The 24,009-nt window shown below is 44.8% G+C and overlaps 1 protein-coding gene across 1 annotated transcript in view; it reads right to left on the bottom strand.

The window, feature by feature from the left end:
* Positions 1-11,058: 11,058 nt before the first annotated feature.
* The window catches only part of LOC308494566 (triggering receptor expressed on myeloid cells 3-like), a gene marked incomplete at both ends in the record, with an annotated part of 14,496 nt that continues 1,545 nt past the window's right edge, over positions 11,059-24,009 (bottom strand). Inside the window, 3 exons of the mRNA XM_081042380.1 lie at positions 11,059-11,075; positions 17,122-17,250; positions 22,409-22,762. Coding sequence (XP_080898506.1) covers positions 11,059-11,075; positions 17,122-17,250; positions 22,409-22,762 — 500 coding nt within the window. The remainder of the gene's footprint in view (positions 11,076-17,121; positions 17,251-22,408; positions 22,763-24,009) is intronic.

The raw sequence follows: 24,009 nt of genomic DNA, 5'->3' as shown, positions 1-24,009 counted from the left end.
GGGTACCTTTCTAGCATTCTTTATTCCTTCATGTGAATTTGAATTATTGTATACTGTCCTTTCATTTCAGCCCAATGGAATCTCTTTAGTATTTCTTATAGGGCAAGTGTGCTAGCTCAGAATTCCCTCAGCTCTCTTTTAACTTTTCCTTCATTTTAGAGGGATAGTTGTGCTAGACATATACAGAGGGTACCAAAAAATGTATACACATTTTAAGGAAGGAAAAAAACTGTGTTAAAATTGTGCTACAATGAATGACACTAGCATTCATTTGATTAACGCCATCTTTTGAGCAAACACCATACTACACATTGCTACCATAATTCAATTAAACTTTGAAAAGTAATACATAGATAACATCTCTTAAAATGTGTACAGTTTTTTGGCTTCCCTGGTAATTCTTGGTTTACAGTGTCTCCCTGCTAGAGTAACAAATCCACAGCATAGCTGGAAGTGTTTCACACTCCTTTATTGATAATGGGCAAAACATGTAGACAAAAAAAATCAGTAAATATATAAAATATTTAAACAAAACTGTCAATCAGTTTCACCTAATTGACATTTATGCACCTAATAACTGAAAAATACACATTCTTTGCAAATGCATATTTTATGATATATCCTGGGTCATACTGTATATACAACTCAATAAATTTTAAAATATTGATGTCATATAGGGTATGTTCTATGACTAAAATGGAATTAAATTATAAATCAAAAGAAGTACAATATCTATAGAACACTTAAATCAATGGGAATTAATTGACACATTTATTTCCAAATAAACCCATGGGTGAAAGAAGAAATCATGGGAAAAATTAAAATATATTTTGAACTTAAAGACACTAAAAATTTCCAGGATCTAGATAAAGCTGGCCTTCTACAGAAAGATAAGGTTTAAATGCTTATATTAGAAAAGTAGAAAGGTTTCCTTGAGGGTAGTATGCTAAGTTAAATAAGTCTGGCGGAGAGAGACAAAAACGATATGATATCACTTATATGTGGAATATCACAAAGCCACTCAGAGAAACAGAGAATGGTGGTTAACAGGGGTTGGGGGTGGGGTGGGGTGTGGAAAATGGGGAGATACTGGTCAAAGGGTACACATTTCCAGTTATAGGGTTAACAGTTCTGAGGATCTAATGTACAGCATGGTGTTTATAGTTAATAATACTGTAGTATATACTTGAAAGTTGCTAAAACAGTAAATCTTACATGTTCTCATCACAAAAAAAAATGGTTATTATGTGATGGGATGGAATTGTTAGCAAATGCTATGGTAGTAATCATTTTGAAATATTTAGATGTATCAAATTAACACATTGTACACCTTAAACCTACACAATGTTATATGTTAATTATATCTCAATAAAGCTGGGGGGGGAATGAGAGTAGAAAGCTTTACAATCAGTGCTCTAAGGTTCCACATGAAGAAGCTTGAAAAGAAGAGCAAATTTTAAATGAAAGTATGTAAAAAAAGGAAATTAAAAAATGAGTGCAAATTAATGAAACAGAAGACAAGTAACAGAGAAAACTAACAAAGCTAAAGGTCTTTGAAAAAAAATACATTTGTTAAACTTTACCTAGACTGATTAAGAAAAAAAAGAAAAGAAAAATGATAAAAAGACATTTCTATAGATCCCTGTATATATTACAAGGATGTAATATTATGAAGCTCTTTCTACCTATTAATTTGACAGCTTAGATAAAATGGACAAATTAATTGAAACATACAACTTACTAAAACTAACACAAGAAGAAATTTAAAATCCTGATAACCTCATATTTATTAAAGAAATTGAATTTGTGATTCAAAACTTTCCCCCAAAGAAACTCCAGGCCCAGGTTTCTTCATCAATTTCACTGGAGAGCTGTATCAAATATTTAAGAAAGTACTAATACCAATGTTACATAAAAACCCTTTTAGATTATACAGAAGGAGGAAACGTATCCCAAGTCAGAATATACTTGATACTAAATCCTGACAAGGGCATTACAATAAAAAAAATATATATAGATATACATGCCTTATGAACATAGATATAAACAACTATTACGAACTACTAGCAAATAAAATTGATTAATGTGTATAATAATTATAACATAATGTGACCAAGTGGAGTTTATCTCAGGAATGCAAACTATGTTCAACATTTGAAAAATCAGTCACTTTAAATTTACCACATTATCAAAATAAAAGACAACAATTATGTGATTATCTCAATAGATGCAGAAAAACATTTGACAAAATGCACCCTCCCCATTCATGATAAAAACTCAGCAAACTAAAATAGAAGAGAACTTCTGATGCCTACACCCAAAACATGGTCCCCAAAGCCAGCCACCCTGCTCCCTGCCCCACCTCTCTCCTTCACCCCCTGCATCTCACCTGAGGCCAGAAGCGCCAACAGAACAGGTATTACGGGCAGGCATGGAGCTCCCCAGGCCATGCCACCCGCAACCTGTTGCTGACAGTAGAAGAGAGAAGGAAAGGGGAGGCCTCTGGGGAGAGGAAACCAGAAGCTGGGCCTGATTCTGCCCCAGCTTCCTAACATTACTGAGCTGGAAGAGAAAGGCCAACACCTTGACTGGAGAAGTGGGTGGCCTGAGAGGCAGTCTCTGTAGGCAAGCAGAGGGAGGGGCAGCTGGGCCTGGGTTGGGGAAGGCACCGGCTGCAGGGTCTATCTCTGAGCCTGTAGACCTCAGCCCTGCCTCAGTTGCTTCCTTTTGCCCAACTTCTCCCATCTCTATCACTCCACACCTTCCGCTTATCACACTCCTTCATTGTTTCTGGGGGAACCTCTGAGAATGCCCAAGAAGAAACCATGGTACAATAAGAAGCCATTCCTCTTTTCTTTCTCTCTGTACACTGCCTATGAGTGTCAAGCGGCCTGTGGTGGCCTCACCAGAGTTCTTACTCCTTCTGGTCCCCAGGGCAAGACAAGGACCCCATTCCTAGGCATGGTGGGTCAATGGTGTGTTTTCACCCTAGGAGGTTTGGTAGGGGGCAGAGTTTTAATTCCAGAAACTGTAAGTATGGTCCCTGGGAAACGGGGGGGCCAGGAGAGGTGGAAGGAAAGAGAGCGCTGAGTGGGGATGATCAGAGGGGAGTTTGGCATCACGTCCGTGTCTTCAGTTCTTAACTCCCTAATGGTGCTGAATCAGTGTTGGTTAAAGGAATTCATGAGTGTGAAAGGATGAAAAATCCTTTTGTTTTAATGATCTGTGTGTAAAGATGTGGGGGGTGGGGGATGGCAAAAGTTGGAACAACTTGAGCAAAACAATAAAGTGGTATTGAATTATAACCCAAAGTACAAAAAAAATCTTTGAGTTCATATTAATATACATGATTGAATAAATAAGTAAGTAGGGAGGACAGACAAATCTCCCATGCAGAATTACAAATAATTTTTGTAGACACTCTGCCCTCAAGGGGGGACAGCCTATCCCACCCCTTAAATGTGGGCTAGCCATAGTGACTTCCTTCCAAAGAACACAGTATGGAAAGGGAGGAAGAGTAACCTTACAGTGGACAAACTTGGCAAACACCAGCTCAGCCTGGTGATCAAGATTGAGGTCAACGGTGATTATCATGTTGACAGTATGTACACTTGCTATGATGAGATGAGAATGGCACTTTACCTCTATGGTCTTCCTACCCCACACCCCTAACCCTATGAGAAAAAACATCAAACAACTCTCAAGTGAAGGACATCACAAAATTCCTGACCAGTTCTCCTCAAAAATGTCAAAGTTATAAAAATAAAAAAATTAATAAATAAATAAAAAGGACATTCTGAGAAACTGTCATAGCCAAGAGGAGCCTAAGGAGACATGATAATCAAGTGTAATCAGGTATCCTGGAACAGAAAAAGGACATTAGGTAAGGAAATCAGAATGAGGTATGGACTTTAGTCAATAATAATGAATCATTATTGATTAATTAATTATGATAAATGTACCATATTAATGTAAGTTATTACTAATAGTGGAAACTGGGCATATGGGAGCTCTGTAATAGCCTCACAACTTCTCTGAAATCTCAAACTATTCTAAAATTTTAAAATGTAGACTTCAGGTCACAACAGAGACTGTTTACCAGAACCTGTTTATAAACACTCAACGACTAACAAATACAATAAAATATTTTTTAAAACTTAGTTTGATTAGGCATAAAGAATATCGACCGCAGCCATGTAAATGACTAGTTGATTGAAGATCTGCTTACTGCACTACGCTCGAACTACTTCTTGTATCCCAGTGGGTGCTGAATTCGCATCGCTGGTTTGCCCAGTTGCTTGTAACCTAGCTCTCCTTAGGTGTGTTCAGTCTTCAGAGCGTCCTGTGTAGGTAGTGGTCGTTTCACCTCCCTAAAATGAGCGAACACTCTGGCCGGCTCAAGATCCCACATGTCCCTGGATCTTCCTGTCCTAGTCCTGCTGTGGTACTGGGCCCCAGGAGACCCAGGGAGAAGGGTGACCACAGGAGAGAGGAGGTGGGAGAGCTGGAGTTTCTGAGGCAAATGACCAGAAGACTGGAGCCCAAGAGGCTGCCCAGGTAAGAGGGGACAGGAGGGGACAGGAAGTACAGCTACTTCCTGTCTGTGACCATGTCTCCTCACCACCAGGCTCAGTGAGTGCTCAGCTACCCTGTCTTAACTGGACCTCTTGGATGAGTTAGAGGCCCCCGCCGGTGTTAAGACCCCATAATCTGCGTCCACTCCTGTCTCTGGCCCCCAATGTGTCTAGTTCCCTCACGACCCACTCCTGACTGCCATGCTCGTCCTGCCTCAGACTGTGCTGGAGCTCGTCCCCTTCACCAGTCTCTGGAATGCCTCCAGGGGCTGCTCCCCAACTAGCCTCACTGTGCGGGGCCACAAGAGGGCTCTCTTGCAAGAGGATGGTGCTGAGGACTTAAGCCTGTAGCCATCAACCCCATCCCTGTCATGCGTGATAGCAACGGCTGTGCACTGTGGCTCTGATCCTGTGCTGTGTTTTGTCACTACCCTATTGTGGACACTCTTTGTTTCTCTCCAGACAGACTGTGAGTCCCCGGAGGGCCAGGCTGGCTTCTCACGTTTGCTGTACGAGCTCTACCTTGCTCGACCTATGTCAGTTGTCGGGCGAGGTCTGCGCATGCTCCTTGATCTGATGGGGCGGGGACTACAGAGTGTATCTCCAACCCCTTGGCGTTTTTCCCTGGGGAGGCTGAGCTGCAGAGCCAGCCAGGGGGATTGCCCAGGGTTTCACAGAGATTTCACCGTCGAGCTGCGCATTTGAACCCTGTTCTCAACACCCATCGCTTTGCCCTCCGCTGAGCAGCTCCCATCCACAGCTTCCTCAGTGTGTCCCCAACATCCTTGGAAATGGGCCACCTTTGTACTAGCAGGCCCAAGGACAAGGCGGTAGTCGAGGAGACACCAGGAAATGGACAAAAGGACTGCGGCCCCCAAATAACATGAGCCCTTGCTTTGAGAAAGGAAAAGAAGAAGCCAGAACTGTGATTCCCTGTTTCAGAGGAAAATCTTCTTTAATTAAATGGAAACTACCCAGGTGTAAAATGCCACGTGCTATAAAAAGTTTTCATCTGTATTACTAAGAAGTTAAATTTATAACAAGGAACTGAAAGCTTTGATAGCCGACTAGTTGTGTTGAAACAAAAATCTAGAAATCACGGCTGTCGAACAGCATTTCCTGCAGTGATGGAAACGTCCCATACCTTCCTGTCCAACACATTGGCCACTAACTATGTGTGGTTGTGGAGCACCTGACATGTAGCAGGTGTGAAAGAAGAATTGATTTTTTATTTTCCGTTTAATTTTAATGTATAGAGCCACATGTGGTCAGTGGCTAGAGTATTCGATGACACAGCTCTAGATGGCTGAGATAAACTTGAACAGGGGGCAGATTTCTTTATTGGGTCGTGTTTGCCAATGTCAAAACTGTAAAGTTAATAGAAGATAATGTGTGAGAATATATTTGTACATTGCCTAAAAGACAGTATTCAAACTATGATTGTGCTTCAGATTGGGAAGGACATCTTAACTAAGACCCCACATCATTAGTTATGAGGGTAAAAGGGAGGGATTTAATTCCAGTGTCCACTGCTGGCTTCCCAAATGTCACCAACACAAGCTGATAAGATGAAGCTGAGTTTATGGTTTCTGGGGGTCGTGGAGAACACCACCTGGGAAAAGCTGTAGGAGCGTCTCAGAGGGAGGCAAAGTCAGAATGTATTGAGAGGTTTGGTTTCAGGCAGGTATTTCAAGGAGTGGCTGGATTGGAATTACAGAAGGACCGCAAGATACTAATCCAGGATTGGTAGAAACAGCAAAATGAAGATTTTAAAGCGGGGATTCAAGAATCTTAGTGTGCAAACTATCTCTTGATGCTTTCCACTGAAGAGTTGATGGGTCTTCCAGGAAGTTATTATAAGGAACAATCAAACCATATGCCTCGGCAAGAAAACTCCCAGAAAAATAAATACCAACCAGGACAGTGGGATAGAAATGCCATGCTAATACAGACAGTAAGAGGTGGTTTCAGGTCTCAGGGTCAAGACAGAATGTGGTTATCGGTGGTTTCGGTTCACAAAATAAAAATGTATATTCAAACAAAGGGTATTGTGGAGAAAAGCAATGTTGGGAGACACCTCCACAATGACACTCGGGCCACCTCGCATGCATCCACAGGAGCCACACAGGCAAAGGCTGAAATGACAGGTAATCTGACTCATGGCAGGAAATGAGAGGCTAGGAGGCCTGTGCGAATATCTCCGTCTCCGCTGGAAAACAGTTTCTCATCACCATCTGCGTTTTGATGAGGGGAGACGCTTTCTGCCCAATCCCCTTAGAACAGAGACGCAGACTGAGACCGCCGAGCAAAGTCACAAATGGACTCCTCGGCAGTGAGATGTCACAAAACTCACCTTGCAGTTATCTGGCTTTTTTTATTTTGATGTGTGAAACAAACCACTGGAAGTTGGTAGCTTTGGCTAATCTTGTGGGCTCGACAAGTAATAGAAGAAAGACCGACATTTAGACATGCAATGTCTAAAACTGACCATGGATTAATATCTCTACAAACCAAGTGGTTATTAAAAATCAGCAAACAGAAGAAAGAAAATCCAACAGAAAAATGGTCAGAAACGGATGATACAGTGCAGTGAAAATCAAATACCTAATAAGCTCATATACAGATAATTGACCTCATTAGTTATCAGAGAAATACTAATTTTAAAACACTGAGATGTCACTTTGTACTCATCAGATTGGCAGAAACTAGAAAGTTGGGTAAGATGCAGCGTTGGTGAGAATGTGAGAAAGAGTAGATCCTCAAGCCCTGACAGAAAGAATGACCCGGCATGCTGGAGAACAATCTGAAATGTCTATGTAGAATAAATATGTGACCATCCTACACTCTGTGTCCCACCCTTCAATACACACCCTAGTGTGGGTACGTATTACTGTTTTTTGTGTCCTGTTTAGGAAATACTTGCCTACGCCAAGGTCATATTTTTTGTGTTTTCTTCTAGAAGCTATATTGCTTATACCTTTCATATTTAGGTCTATGGCTTATTTTGAATTAATTTTGTATACGGTGTGAAAGAAGGGTAAAGCCTTTTTTTTTTCTGTGTTGCTATACAATCGATCGTCACCATCATTCCCACTCCGTCACAGAGGCACCTTTGTGGAAATCAGGCAATTGTACATGTGTGGTATGTTTCTAAACCCTTAGTCTGTCTGGCTGGAGGCCAACTGGCCATGTACTCTAGAAAATGTCTTCTATGGGTCCTCCAGGAACATGAATGGGGCTGTTTATTTTAAAGTTCTGTTTTTTGTTTTTCTGGGGTTTTGTTTGTTTGTGTTTTTGTGGTAAGCTGTTGAAGCAACTTGGGTATCCATCAATAGGGAAATAGAAAAGTAAAATCCAACACTTACATTATATGGAATCCTACATAGCAAAAAAAAAAAAAAAAAATCAGCCATTTAGATTTACATATAGTAAGGACAGTCTCAGAAGCACAATATTGAGTAAAAATTTACAAATTGACTTACACTTTTCCAAAAAGATTAAATCATGATTCTCATACAGATAAAATAAACACGTGTTAACTATTTTATTTAACTCATACTCAGTGAGTGAACCAGGTAGATGTGAGAACCAGTTAGAAAAAGAAGTCAAGAAGCATAAATTTATATGGAGTAAATGAGTGTTGAAATGAATTACAAAGGAAGTCAAACCAGTTTGGGAGCTTGTGTCCCTCCCACAGCAGAGGAAAGAAGACAAAACAGAATTTACATGTCTATGAATTACTTACAATTTGTGGAATTATATATAAAACAGCTCTCATCAAACCAGAATCAGAGAACACAAACAAGAATGTGCTAGAAACAATGCAATTTTCCAAGGAAGTGCACATTTTTTATATAATAGAACGAAATGAGTGTAAAATAAAGCACATGAATCAATTCTATGTATTTTCAAGGATCTACACAAATGTAAGTACACACGTGGAAAGTAGCTTGCAAGTAAATACATTAAATATATTAAGAGGATATTTGAGTGGGGGAGGGTAGGAAGTGCAGCTAGGGGATAAAGGTGGGAAAAGTAAAAAGCCACATTAAACAAATGAATGGCAAGGTATTCCCATGGAATACTTCCCTGTGTCCTACAGAATAAGGAGTATGCCAGCTCAGTTTGGGGCACTTGAAGATCTTCGATTTTTTTAAAAAGCAAGAGCAAAAATACTTACATTCACATTCTTTGTTTGCAATTGACCTTCTCATCTATCCAGTAAGTAGGTTTGCCTCCTAACATAAATGAGAAGATTTAGGCCCTGGGAGCTGGGCAAGGACATCTGACTTTCACTGAGATTAACTCAGTAAAGTGGTCCACGCCATGGGGACATGTCTAGAACACCATGTAAGCAAAGGAGGTAGAATGAAACAAGTGCTTCCCTTCGAGTCCTAAAGAGAAGCCTGGTCCTTGAAGACTAGCCCCTAACTAAAAAGTAATCATTGCTGATTTTATGAGATTTTGAAAACTTTGGCTTACAGGGTGCTAAAATGGAACTATTTTCCCTTATGTGACTGCCATGGGAGCTGATTGTTCCCAATGTCACTGAACGATTAATGATCGTGTTGACATTCCAGGAATAGATTAGAGGGGATTGATGAGAAATAGGAGTCATTTTCTTAAACACACTGAAGTTTCTAAGAAAAGTACCATAAATTTTGAAATTTATTCTCTGTGTCTGTGTCTTTTTATGCCTTCAATGTGATATGTAGCACATAATAATGTCCAATATATTGTTTTTGGTAAATAGGAACTTGATATTATAACATAATTTTATAGTAGACAAAAGGGTGTATCTGCCATAACACAGCAAAGAATGGATGCTTGTTTGTTTGTTTTTCATTTAATTTGTCTTTCATTGACAGTAAAAGAAAAAAAGAAACTTTAAAATTTAAACTATTTTAATCTCAGTTTTGGCTGATATGGTTTAGGCAGCAGCTATGGACTTACTCAACTTTCATTCTCACTTCCTTTTCATGTGTCTTTCTGTAGTAAAGGGTCTGCAAAATCACTTCTCCGACTTTCTGGTAGCTAGGGTTCCAGATAATCTAGGCTGCACCAATCAAATGCATTTGTGTAAAGACTTAGAGTCAAGTAAGAGGAAAAGCATCCATTTTGCTGTCATGGATTGTGGCAGAGACGGGGTAGACGTGGAACCAGAAGCCATGCTTCCTGACTTGGGAAGTTTCTGATTCTTCAGGGTCCTGACTATGGCAAGAGTAGTGACCCTGTCATGTGCCTTTGAGAGTCATTCCCAGAAACTCAGCATAGGATCTGATTCTGTAAAGCATTGAATATTTTATTTTTTTAAATCCCTTTATACTTAAAATAGATAGACTGAATTTTGTTGTCTGCAACTATAACTTGACTAATGCAAGTACCAAGAGAATAGATGCTATACTCCAGAGTAAGGCAGGAGACCAGTGTGTAACACATGCAAAAGGGTATCTAAACCTCACCCACATCAACGGTATAAAGTTGTGGGGATTTTGAAGATTGGGAGAGGGTTTTGGTGACAATTTTGATGTACTATGACCTTGTGAACAAAGGGAAATGGATGTCTGCCCTTCACCTCAAGCCTATGGAGAGGGGATTCAAGGTCACAATTTGGAGAGCTTGTAAGTGTCCCCTGCAGTTTGGGAGACACAGCATACTGCTGTCTGAGAACTATAATGGGCAGAGACTCCCGAGAGGTAGCTGTCCCAACGGTGGAGTGAAGGAGAAGTGGCTGCATGGGGATTCACCAGGTTTCCATGAGTTTGTCAGGGTGAATGAAATGGGTATTGTCATGCAGGGCGGCCTGCAGGGCCTCTGGTCCTGCTCCCCACATAAGAACGCAGGATATGGTGAGGCCAAAAAGGAGCCATAGATGGGGGAGTCATACTACTATATTCTCACTGGAGGCTGGATTCACACGATGTGTGACCTGCTGTCTGCTTTCCTGCCTGCCAACTGACCAACTCTCTGCAATCCGCTCTTGCTAGCTCAGCCACCATTTTCTTGCCAGCCCTCATTTTCTGCTAGCGTAGCCACGGCAGTTATATTAGTGGCCAATGGCTCACTGGTTACAGCTGACGGCCAACTAGCCACAGCTGATGGCCATTTACTACCTGAGCCAGCACCTTTCCATGTGAGGCCAAGAGTCTGGAAACTGCACTCCTGGCTCTGTCCCCACAGGTGTTACCATGGAGCAGATGTGAGCTAAGTCCATTAGCGTGGGTTGTCATAGATCTTGACCACAAAGACTTTGCCTAAAGGTGAAGGGACCTCAGTGGAAGGCAGCTAGAGGTTGACTGATATAGGGGGAGGAAATAATTTTCCCTCTACCCTTCTGAGTTCTTCACTGAGATCCTTATAATAAAAGACAGACTAACAAGAGAAAAATAAACAGAAGTTTATTACATTTATTATCCCCTCATGCATACACAGGAGATACCCAGGGAATAATTAGTAACTTCCCAAGGTGGCTTAGAACTCTGGCTTAAATGCCATCTTCAGCTAAAGGCAAAAGAAAGGTGTGGGGAAGCCATTATGGGGGAGATTACCAGGAAAAGCAGGGTAAACCAGGGTAAGGTTGGTTATGCAGATTCAAGTCGGTGACATCGCTGCCATCGATAAGATTTCCCTGTGACCTCAAGTCATCCTTCCCTTCCTGGTACAGAGAGGGAGACACTCTTACACATGGAGATTTTCTTCATAAATGTACGTTTTCCCCACATAAGGATGACATCCACTCTCTCCCAAACTCTGTTTTCATAGTTTCTTTTGTGTCAGCTGTTTCTCAAAATAATTAGCTCAAAATAATCCTATTGCCAAAGAGACATATTTTCAGGTGGCATATTCTGTTCCCCTTCACTACCAAATGCTCAAAGAGGAGACTGAAAGAGAGGCAGAAGAGAACAGTCGAAAAAGAGATGCAATTGCTTGTGTCAAAGAAACTGCAGGTGAGAGACTGGCATTCTCTGAAAAGCCCCCAGCAGTGCCCTATCAGACAGCTTTAAACCTACTGACCACCAGAGTAGTGCTACCAGGTAAGTCCTTTCCTGCTCCCTTCCTCTCCTCCCTTCCTCTGCTCCAGTCCTGGAGGCATCAGAAGCTGCAGGTAGAGGTGGAGATGCAAAGGAAAGAGAGGCCAAACTGTACCTTTCTGTCCCTCTGACACTGGGACAAAATCTAGGGGATGTGGAGAAGATTTTAAACAAAACCCTTTTTCTCCCTGCTGAACTTAAGCTAGTTTTGAAATAAACTTGTTACTGCTTACAAAAGGAGAAGGATGCGGGTAAATCGACAAAGCACAGAGGATTTTTACGATAGAGAAATGTTGATGAAAATACATCCAGCCTAAGAGAAAGCTTATGAAAATTTATTTGAGCCAATGGACATCAACTGCCGGGAAGCAAAGTCTCAATGGATTGAGAAAATGGCCGTTTTGCAACTTATTTTATACATTAGAATCAAAGGAGGAGGGTTACATGAAATCCATTGGTTGTAAATTAAGGGGGTTGGAGAAAGCAAAGCAGGGAAATCTCTGGGATTGGATAAAAAAATACATCTTTTATATTGATGGATACCCAATAGTTAATAACATTTAACAAGATAACAATGAGGGATTTTGTCGCGCAGGGAACCCTGCTCGCTGCGCCATTTGTCGTGCAGGGTCTCAGCTCCCACTCCCCGCCCAAGAACGCAGGACACGGTAAGGCCAAAAAGGAACACCCACGGAGCCATAGATAGGGGAGTCAAACCAATATATTCTCGCTGGCGGCTGGGCTGGAGACACAGGAAGCAGGATCTACATAATCTGCCTAACAGCAGTCCGCGCTTGCCAGCCACCATCTTCTTGCTAGCCCCCATTCCTTTCTTTTTGCTAGCGTAGCCACAGCCGTTATATTAGTGGCCAATGGCCTACGGGTTACAGCTGACGGCCAACTAGCCACAGCTGCTGGCCATCTGATCACAGTTGGTGGCCATTTACTACCCGAGCCAGCACCTTTCTATGTGAGGCCGAGAGCCTGGAAACTGTTTTTTGGGGTTTTGTCCCCACACTCCACCCCTACAGGGTCTCGCCTCACAATCTACGCGACAAGCGTCTTCTGCGAGGGGCCCTGTGCAAGGAGCCTGGAGGTGAATGCACTATCCTGAACACAGCCAGGCTCTCTGGACACAGCCAGGGTTTCTCAGGGCACCACCACAGTACTTCTGGGCACAGCCAGACATCCTGGGCTTCTTAGGGTACCACCTGTCTCCCCGGGCACAGCCAGGTTTTCTCAGGGGACCACCACAGTACTTCTGGTCACAGCCAGACTTCCTGGGCTTCTTAGGGTACCACCTGTCTCCCCGGGCACAGCCAGAGTTTCTCAGGGCACTGCCACTCTCTCTGGACACAGCCAGACTTCCTGGACTCAGCCAGGGCCTCAGGGCACTGCCACTCTCTCTGGGCACAGCCAGACTTCCTGGACACAGCCAGGGCCTCTCAGGGCACTGCCACTCTCTGGACACAGCCAGACTTCCTGGACACAGCCAGGGCCTCAGGGCACTGCCACTCTCTCTGGACACAGCCAGACTTCCTGGACACAGCCAGGGCTCTCAGGGCACTGCCACTCTCTCTCTGTGCCTCTCGGGGTACCGTGCTGGAACAACAGCGGCTCACATCAAGGTGCTTACATATTATCAATGGCGGCCAGTCAAGACACAAAAGCAAACATTCTCGCCAGTCCCACTACATGGTGGTATGTTCCCAAACAGTCAAGCGTCCATTAAATTAGGGATAGAAGGCAATTCCCCATAGTCCATAGTCATTCGCCAGGGCTGTCCTGGGGGTGAGGGATGACCTTGACCTCACCCTCATCTCCCAAGGAGGACTCAGCAAGCGTTTCCTCCTGGGACTAAAAGTCCTGCATCCGGGCTGCCTCAGCAAGCAGTTCCCAGCCCACAGGGCAGCAACAACCTTCGCTTTCTCCGCTTTCTCCGGCCTCTGCTGGTTGGGGAACCATCCACTTCTTTCCACCCCTCCATGGGAATCGAGCTCTCCGGCAGCTGCTCCTCCTGGTCTTCCTCAGACTGAGCTTTCATACGCACAAACTGCTCCACTGCCCTTCGGAAAGCTTTGGCCAGCACCGTATCCTGCCGACTACGCCATGTGTCGCGCAGGGAACCCTGCTCGCTGCGCCATTTGTCGTGCAGGGTCTCAGCTCCCACTCCCCGCCCAAGAACGCAGGACACGGTAAGGCCAAAAAGGAACACCCACGGAGCCATAGATAGGGGAGTCAAACCAATATATTCTCGCTGGCGGCTGGGCTGGAGACACAGGAAGCAGGATCTACATAATCTGCCTAACAGCAGTCCGCGCTTGCCAGCCACCATCTTCTTGCTAGCCCCCATTCCTTTCTTTTTGCTAGCGTAGCCACAGCCGTTATATTAGTGGCCAATGGCCTACGGGTTACAGCTGACGGCCAACTAGCCACAGCTGCTGGCCATCTGATCACAGTTGGTGGCCATTTACTACCCGAGCCAGCACCTTTCTATGTGAGGCCGAGAGCCTGGAAACTGTTTTTTGGGGTTTTGTCCCCACAGATTTTGTAGTTTCCTGCTCTGGTATAGTGGGTTGTGCCCCCTGGCAGGTCCAGAAAAAGGGATTATTCTGACATTCCAAGGGTATGTTATCTGAGATGCAAAATGACAGTTAGGCTCACTTAAGGTAAAGTTTGACCTTTGTCAAGGAAGCTACAGGCCAAGGATATGACTTCCCGCTGTGGCCCACCTTAGTTAGGAATTTTTATGTTCACACCATCCTGTGTGGTTATTTTCAGTCTCCTGAACTTGTCAGGTTTAACATGTGACCCCTTTTCCATCCACAGAAACTATTCTGTATGACATTATCATGATAGGTACATGTCATTATACATTTGACCTTTGACCGAATCCGTAGAACGTACACCACCACCAGTGAACCCTAAGGCAAACTACGGACTCTGGGTGATAAGATGCGTCAATGTAGGTTCATCGGTTGTAACAAGCGGACCACCCTGGGAGCGATGTTGGTAGTTTGGGAGTCTGTGCATATGAGGGCACAGGGGTTACCGTGCTGAAGTTCCCGCTGCTCACTGCACAAAAGACAAAACTCGAGAGACGAGGTTGGTGGAAAGAAAAGCAGGTTTATTCAAAAGGCCAACATTCTGGGAAGATGGCAGACTCCTGTCCAAGGCCATTTCCCCACCACCACCACCCCACCCGCCCCCACCCAGCGTGGCCAAAAGGTTTCATAGGCACAGAAGAAGAGGCAGAATAAAAGGAAAAGGATTGGGGTGTAGCCGTGGCCTAGAGTAAACTGTCATCGATAGGAGTGGATCATATGCAGACGTGAAATCTTTCAAGTCAGTGTCCTGGAAGTTTCCTTGAGGAAACAGGGTCATTGAGCCTGGTTTGCATACAGTCTGGAGAAAACAGCATCATTGAAACTGGTCTGCATAGTAAATGTACAGTAAACAAAATCATTGGAAAGAAGGAAAGCAAAGCAAAGAAAAAACTCTCAAAAAGTCTCAAGCTAAACTACACTGTTAAGTTGAATTACACTAGAGTTTTAAATCGCAAAATAGAAGATACAGTGTTACCCTTATAAGGGGATATATGGGAACTCTGTACCGTCTCCTCAATTTTGTTGTGAACCTAAAACTGCTCAAAACAAGAAAGTGTTAATACGTTTTTAATGACCAAAAGAGTGATGGGTCTTGCCATAGTTTTCACCTGAGAACCAGATGTATGGAGCAGTAATTATGAACACAAAATGGACTCTAATAATTCTGGTAGTTATGTTGGTTACAAAGAGACAGTCATGCCAGAGCACCATGGGAAAGGTGTACCCAGGGAACGCCCTAACCAGGTAACTCCAGATACAGGTGGAGTGTGACTGATGAAGGAAATTTCTGTGAGTGCTGGGATCGTGTCTCGTGAAACCGAAGAATGGAAGCACGGACCAAGGAGTGGCGAGGAGCTGTAAAAGAGGATAGTTTATTAAAAGCAAAGGATCACAGCTCTCGAGTGGGAGGGGGTCCCGAAAGGCGTGCCCAGTGTGGGGCAAAGGCTCTTATTATGTCTTTTCTTGCCCTTTTGAAGAAGGGAGCTGGCGCCTTCTAGTGAAAGTCGTCTATTGGGTTTTCTCTGTTTGCCCATCCTGAAGGGATAAACAAAATAACCCATTTCTATCTATCAGATCTGCTCCGTTTGTCCTGGAGTGAATGAGCCATTCCGGAACCTGGAGTTTCCGGATATGGCTGTCTTTGTTTATTCCACCAGGGATCTTCCTGTCTTCCTATCAACATGTTAACCTGTCTCATGACCATCTGGACGTCTCTATCGGCCTGCAGATGGGTGCACTGCACCCCGTCTTCAGCATAAAATCAGAGCTCTGTGACGGCTCATCACTCAGGTCTCAACTGATGAGCTGACAGTCGCCTTTACACTCGTGCCAGGTGGAGCCCTGGAAGCCTTTCTTGCCTCCTGATGGTCTCGCCAGTCCGGCCTGATGCCCGAAGCTATGAATCCCAGGGCCGGAGAGACTCACCGAACACCAAACTCTGTCTCTCATCCTTCTTTCTTTCGTAAGACTCTTCGCCTTGCCTAACCTATTGCTTGCAAACCTGTGTGACCTTTTTGTGCGACACCACTCTACCTCGACTATTGGAGACAATCCTCTGGCCGGAGCCTTGGTTAATGCCCGTGGTAAATCGAGTCAGTAGGACTAGATCCATGGCTTTATTCTAAACATGTCTGACATTATAGAAAGACACAAATGTGTGTGAGACTCCTACTTTCATAGTCACATGCCACTCACGACAGCCAGAGAAGGCCCCAGCAAAGCAAGTCTGGACAGCAGTAAGGGGACGGATGTAAGGTTCATTTGAATTATACTTTGTGAGTCCCAACTGTTGTATTTCCTTGGCCTCTGATTACTTCCCCAGGTCTCTTTCTACCCAGTTCTCCACACTTTGCAGCTCAATACTGTTTTTCTCCCTCTGCGTAAGAGGGGCCGGGCAGAGATCTCACAGGAGAAGCATAGGAAGCCTTTTATTTACCTCAGAGAGAAATTTATTTGTTTGTTTATTGAACAGAAGTGAAATGTGATGTTTGTTAGGGGAGGAAGGCATGCCCATCAGCTCCTGGAAGGCTGACTTTGCTGTTTCCTTGGGTTTGCCTCACCTGAGATGTGAGAGAAATGGACAGCATTTGAAAATGACCCATCCATGCCAGCCCCAGCTTCAGTCTCCTCTCTCCTCTAAAGAAAAGACTGGATTGCCAAGCAGCAAAAAATCTCCCCTGCCTCTCCCACCCCCAGGTCTTTGTGACCTGAGGAGCTCAGCCTAACTCCAGTCACAGCATTCCCAGGGCTGGCCCTGCCTCCTGTCCAAAGACTCCTCAGAACAGAAGTGAGAAAGGTCAGGGGACAGGCTCTGGGGAACCCCTGTGTCCCTCTAAACCCACATCTGCAGCTACCAGCTGGGTCCCCTCATTTATTTCCACCCAAAGCCTAGCCTGAGCCCCCACTCACCTGAGGCCCAGGATTTGCGGACGAGGAGAAACAGGACTGAGGACACCAGGCCCTTGTTCAGGACGAATCCACAAGTCAGAACAATAGCCAGCATCAGCAAGTTGGAATGGTCAAAGGCAAGCAGCAGATCTGGAAGGTCAAGAGCAAGAATTGGTGTCCTAGGTTTGACCCTCCTTAATCCAAAAAGGTGGGTATCTGCCAAATGTTCTGCCCTGACGTTCAGCCTGCTCCCTGCCTCCTGGCCATGACAGCAGACAAGCAGGGATTCACACCCTTAAAGATGGGCCTTTACCTTTCCCATGATCCTCTGCCCTGGCTCTCACCCTGAAGGATCCTGCCTGGTCTCCTGCCTCAAATATCTCCCTTTTGCACACCTCCTGCACACAAATACTGGGTCACTCTGCACGGAGCCCTCACTCTTCTCAAAGGGCTAGGGGAAGCCTTTCCTGGTCCCGTCTGATTAAAGGACAGAGTGCACAAGACTCCATGGTACTCAAGGCTCTCACAATCTGAATGGACGGTCCTGCTTTAACCTTACCTATCTCCTCTCTGCTCAGCCAAGTGTCCGCCTTTGTAGCCAGCACACTCCGTGTGTGCATTCCCATCACCCGTTCCTGGCATGGCAGCCAACCCCTCTTCTGCAGCTATTACTCCTCTGCTACCTTCAAAGTTTTTCTCCTCTAGGTAGTGTTCTCTGCACCCACTTCCAGCCCCCACATCCCAGCAACTCTGGTAGGGAAAGACTTCTGTCAATCCCTTCTTGAACTCCAAACAAGAGGCTGTTGATCGCTCAGATTCCATTCACACCTGGGCCACCTTTTCACAGGGAGGCCTTATTGTCAGGGGTATAATACGCCTGTATGATCTTAGCTCCTCTCCTCTGTGGCTGGTGGCTGGGACTTCTGCTGCCTTAAAAGAGTAACATTCAAGGCTTGCATGAGGGCTTCGGGATAGAAATGGAAGTGAACCTCATTCTGCCTGCTGAGGTTCAGGTCTTCCTCAACCTGCCTCCTCTATGTAGTCCAGCCTGGCTCTCCATAGCCCACGTGTGGGGCATGAGCCAAGGGCCCCAGCTAATCTGAAAGCATTATTCTGCTTTGCTGTGGACTCTGTGCAGTGACTTTCATTCACACACAACTTACACTGAGTCCAGATTGCCCTGTAGGGTTGGTTCTCTTTAGTAGGTGCTGATGTAGCTGATGTTGGATCTGCCGGCAGTTTCTGAGTGTGGGCCGTGATCATGTCTCGTGGAACCGAAAAATGGAAACACAGACCAGGGAGAGGCAAAAGTTTTAAAAAGAGGATAGTTTATTAGAGGCAAGAGAAGAGGTTGCAACTCCTGAGCGAGAGGGGGTCCTGAATGGGGGGTGCCCCATGACTGAGGCAAAAGCTCTTACTTTTATACCTTCCCTTTGCCTGTTTGGGGAAGGGGAGCAGTTTGGAGAAGGAAACTTGTTTGAAGAAGGGAACTGGCGCCTTTTTTTTCTTCTTTTTTTTCAGTGTATTTGCAAAACAAGTCTAGTTTTTATTAAGTAGTTTTACACAACCAGCTTTTGACAATCTGCAGTTAAAACACTGTATATTCACTGCTACTCAATTACAAAATCTTCAGAACAATGAAAAAAATATTCAAAGTAACTCAAGAATAAAAGAAAAGTACCGTGGTTCCTTGAACAAAATGTCAGATGTAGTCACTTGAGACAGGAAGTGAGGATTTTCTTTTAAATACACATTTACCATACTTTACGTAGGTTTTTCTTTAGTTTGTAGCACAAGTTTAATTGCCCAGGACCAACATAATAATTTATTGTGAACCATTTTAAACGTAAAATAGTTTGCATTTATCACTTAACACATGCTATTCTTGAAACATTTCAATATATAACACTTGAAAGCAGAATACTTCCCAATCAGTACCAATGAGTCTCATCAGATAGCCTATACGTAAATATCATTTTCCTGTCTTAACTTTGAAACATACTGTATTTTTCTTATATTTGTATCACACTTTGATGGGGGAACTGGCGCCTTTTAATGAAATTCGTCTACCAGGTTTGTTCTGCTTGCCCATCTGTGGGGACAGAGCCAGGAGTGCAGTTTCCAGGCTCTTGCCCTCATGTGGAAAGGTGCTGGCTTGGGTAGTAAATGGCCATCAACTGTGATTGGATGGTCATCAGCTGTGGCTAGTGGGCCGTCAGCTGTAACCAGTGAGCCATTGGCCACTAATATAACTGCCGTGACTACCCTAGCAGAAAATGGAGGCTAGCGAGAAGATGGTGGCTGAGATAGCAAGAGCAGATTGCAGTTAGCAAGGGGTCGGTTGGCAGGCAGAAAAGCAGACAGCAGGTTGCACGCCGTGTGAATCCAGCCTCCAGTGAGACTATAGTGGTATGACTCCCCTATCTACGGCTCCGTGGGTGTGCCTTTTTGGCCTCACCATGTCGTGTGTTCTTATGTGGAGAGTGGGACCAGAAACCCCGCATGGCACCCTGCATGACACATGGCGCTGTGAGCAGGGTCCCCTGCATGACACCATCCTAAAGGAATTAGCAAAATAACCCACTCTTATCTATCATGTCAGCTCCGTTTGTCAGGCCAAAAGGAATTTTATGATTAACCTCAAGGCCTTGTTACATTATATCCTGGAGGGAAGGAGTGATTTCAAAACCTGGAGTTTTAGGATATGGCTGTCTTTGTTTATTCCATCAGGGACCTACCTTCCTGTCTACCTAGGGACATGCTAGCTTAACCTGTCTCCATGCCACATCCCAGAAGAGATAAAAAGCTCTTGAGGGCCTTGAGTGACACTGGGCCCCGACTCAGTGCCCAGAGATGCTTGATGAAGCTGGGCAGCATGCCCTGGGCTTGCCAGGCTGTCACTACAATCTGCCTGACTTAATCTGAGATGGAGAGGGACCTCCGACATATTTGGAACAATTTTTCTTCTATAGGCTGAGCAGCTCTCTCTCACGCTCATTGCCATGAGACTACTCTTTTGAGGGGACAAAAGTTCACAGCATCCTAGAAGGTCAAAGGTAAAAGGAGCATTCAACACCAACCAATCTAACCTCCCCAAGGAATAGGGTGGACAGGAAACGCCCAAGGTCACTTAGTAGAATACAGCAGAGCCAGCACTGGGACCCATGGCTCCTGATTCCATCGCTGGGTGTTTCTGTGACAGCTTGCTGGTCTCAGCCTTCAGAGCCTTGTTCAGTGAGCCTGGCCTAATTCCTTAACTCAGCACCCACATGCCCCCAGCCCATCACAGTCAAGCAGTCCTCTCTCAACAAGTCCTGTTTTTGCTTCTGACCCATCAGTGAGCTTGTCCATTAGGCAGGATCCATTAGGCCTACCCTCTCTCTTTTAAATTCCCATTTCAAGCCTTTCTTTTTATAGTATGGTTGGGTGGAAAATATCCATCACTTCTGAATATCACCGCGTTATGTATGTTTCTTTCTGTGGTTATCTGCTGCCATACCCACCCCCACTTGGAAAAGTAAAGAAAAGACAAAGAAGGATTCCCCACAATCTATTGAGGGAAAGTCTGTTTATCTCTGGGAAGGCCCAATATCACTCCAGAAAGAAATCTCCATTCATTTGTTTTAACCTAATTGAAAAACAGTCCTTGGGTGCCATTTCCTATCCATGGAACCTCGGTGTTTATGGCCGGTGTCCTTTTCAGAGGATTATAATAGTTTCCCCTGGGAGACCAATAAATCCTTTGGGCGGGAATAGACTCAGTTTCTTCAGACACATTAACCTAAGTTTTCTCCAATTAATGGAGAGAAGGAATATCACGCTACTGTGAAAACTCCACTGCTTGTTACTTGTCGTTTGATGAAAATAATTATGTTTACACTTATCCTGTGTTAAACTTGATATCATTCTCATTCAACCCTATGGGCTCATGAGAATGGGGTCATTCTCAATTATTTCTCTTGTCGTCTTCATTAAGACTTGGCGTTAAAGAACCAGGCTACTATTGAATGACAGATTCAGAGCTGGGGGACCTAAGCTGTCTACCGGAGTGGAGAAACTTTGCCAAGAGTAAAATATAAGGCTGTTGTTTCTCTGAACTTAATAAATACAGAGAAACCCAGAGAAATGGAGCCATGGAATGTCACAACGGAGAAAGCCGAGAAGAGGGTGACAGACCTGCTCAAGGTAACTGAGTAAGTTCAAGGTAGAGAGGGAATGAAAATCCAGGCCAGTGCACCTCCCATTATCCCACCACAGCCCCACTTACCTTTGTAAAGAGCAACAGTTTTAGTACGTCCACGTGTATAGGTACTAAGACTAAACTAATAAAATGTTCCTGAGTAGAGGACAATGAAACTGATTAGCTGATTGCATAAATCACTTGTAATCAGTCTCTGAATTACTGGGTGTCACTGAATGTTCCGCAAGAACTGGGGTTTTTTTTTCCAATACGTGGGCTCCATAGCCTCCCTCCACTCCTGCCTAACACACTGTCATTTTGTTTGGTCAACTCTTTATTTCCAGACACTACTGTGAAGTTCAACTTCAGCCCAGCCCTGGCCTGATATTCACGTATTCAGGTTAGCTGGAGGTGGACGAGCAGGGTCCTACGTGGTGGAGGCTTGTCCAACGCACTGGCTCAAGACGTTTATTGAGAAGCTTAAAGCAGAAGTATTGGGCTCCACAATCCCGGCTCTGTCTCCCCATGTGGGTAGACAGGCTTTCTATGGAAGGAGGGGAAGAATTCCAACCAACGAGAAGCAGCTCAAGGACAGTGAGAGGCCCTTCATTTTGCTGTCTAATGTCTATTCCTCATCGGCATCTTTTTAGATCCTGAGAAAAGAGGACAGTTTTTACTGGGCCCACTTCCAGGATTCACCAAGGACCATCCAATCAGGGGGGTGTCCTTGTATCAGCTGAAAGACACGGTGAATAACATAACCGCTTTGAGCGTCTTCCCTTGGACAGTGGAGACCACAGCAATGCTGGGTCCTGGTCGATACCGCGTTATCCAGGTCCTCTAGCAGGTTCCCTGCCACAGACTAAGAAGAGTTTTGAGATTACCTAGTCCAACTTTCTTGCCTTAACAGGTGAGAAAACTGAGGCCCAGAGAGCAGCTGTGACTTTCTCAAAGTCATAAAGCGAGAGAGCAGAAGACCCAGGGGCTCCGATTGCAGGTGGAGAGCTTTTCCCATGACCCTGCGCTCTCTCTGCAAAGCAGCCCTCACAGCAGATGGGGCTGGCGGCCTGTGGCTGAGGGGCTCAGCCTTCACAACCCTTTCCTGTCCGGGCTCTCACTGCTACTCACCTTCACACTGTACCAGCCGAATCCTAGGAAGCAGCACTACGGGGCTCTGTGATGAGAGGTCAATCACACACTGGTACAGCCCCAAGTCCTGCCTCTGGAGCTCTGTCACTGTGACGCTGATGACGGCCATGGTGGGATCATCCTCCAGGAGGTATCTCCCAACCCGGGCCAAGTTTTGGTCCGGGTTTCTCGTGTTCGTGCGTACCAGTGTCTCTGGGGGACCCTGGCTCCCCACCCGCTGCCAGGCCTTGAGGCTGGAGTCATAGAGCATGATGTTGTAAACACAGGTTACGGTCAGGTTCCTTCCTTCTTGTAGGCATATTTGCTTCTCCTCTTCACCTACTACTTCGAATCCTAGAATAAGAAGTCAAAGTGCTTCTCTGAGCAAAGGTTTCTCTCAGCATCCCACACCCACAACCACACCACAGGTACAAGGGCACAGGTGAGAGTCCTAGTAGTTCCACCGAGCTTTTAGGGCTAATTTAGATTTCTGCAAATTGCTGTGAAATGGTTCAGCAGTATACACATAGGTGGCGCAGATAAGGGAAAATAGCAATCATGGTTCAATGCTTGAATCTAGGTGAGGACTTTATGGTGGCTCTTCTGTCAATATTTTGTAGATCAGAAAATTTTCATAATAAAAAGGTAAAAAAAAAAAAAGGAAAAACCACGTAACCACTTTTACCACCAATGTTCTATTCAACTAGGGGTTCCCCAGACAAGTCCCTTGCTTTCAAGTATACAGCACTTTACACTAGCTCCTGGTGTCAGCCAGCTGAAGGCTTCTTCCCACTCCTCCCCACCCATGGCCATCCCATTTGGGCCCAGAGGGAACGTACTGAACAGTTCCAGATAACACTAATCTCTTTCCCCTCTACGTTCAATGTCATTCATCACCTACACCTGGTTCCCTCAGCAGGCTCATCAACGTCATCCATCATAACTTTTATTAAGCGCTTCCTAAGCCCGAAATACTGAGCCAAGTATTTTATATCAGCCTGCTGTTGATCGCTTAGGACAACCCTCTGATACAGGTACCTTTTACAAATGAGTACTTCTGAGGGGCTACTATTTATAAATGAGAGGTTAGGGGGTATCTTAAGGTCACATATGTAGAAAGTGAAAGAAATGGGATCTGAACCCAGCTCTGTCTGGTTCCAGCACCCTTATCCTCTTTTCTACACTCCCTCTCTGTGCCTTGGTGGGGTGGCTTCCATGGCATATCTATCGTCATATTGTCACTTGGCCCTTTTGTCATTATGGACCTTTTCCTCTGCGAATGCTCCTCCACCTCAGTGCCTCAGCATTCCTTTAAGGGGAGACCGTGCCTTATACCGCGTTACATCTCCCAGGGTATCAATCAGCACAAGAGCTTGTTTGGTTGATTTCACATAATTTTCTCAACTTCCAGCTTCTGTTTCATCACCCATTCCCTTTAGGTGAAGGTCAACCAGCACAGTCTACATTTATGCCTTCCTTTCCCCGTTCCCGCCTCTAACACATACCCGGCTCCCATTACAGTACCTCCTAAATAAGTGAGAGAAAACCCCTTTTAGTAAGTACCTCTCCTCAGCCATCTACATCCCTCTCCTTGCCTCTCC

Source organism: Rhinolophus hipposideros (genome assembly GCF_964194185.1).
Source record: "Rhinolophus hipposideros genome assembly, chromosome: 3".
Taxonomy (NCBI): domain Eukaryota; kingdom Metazoa; phylum Chordata; class Mammalia; order Chiroptera; family Rhinolophidae; genus Rhinolophus; species Rhinolophus hipposideros.
Note: the sequence above shows the minus strand (reverse complement) of the source record. Positions and strands in the feature narration are given on the sequence as shown.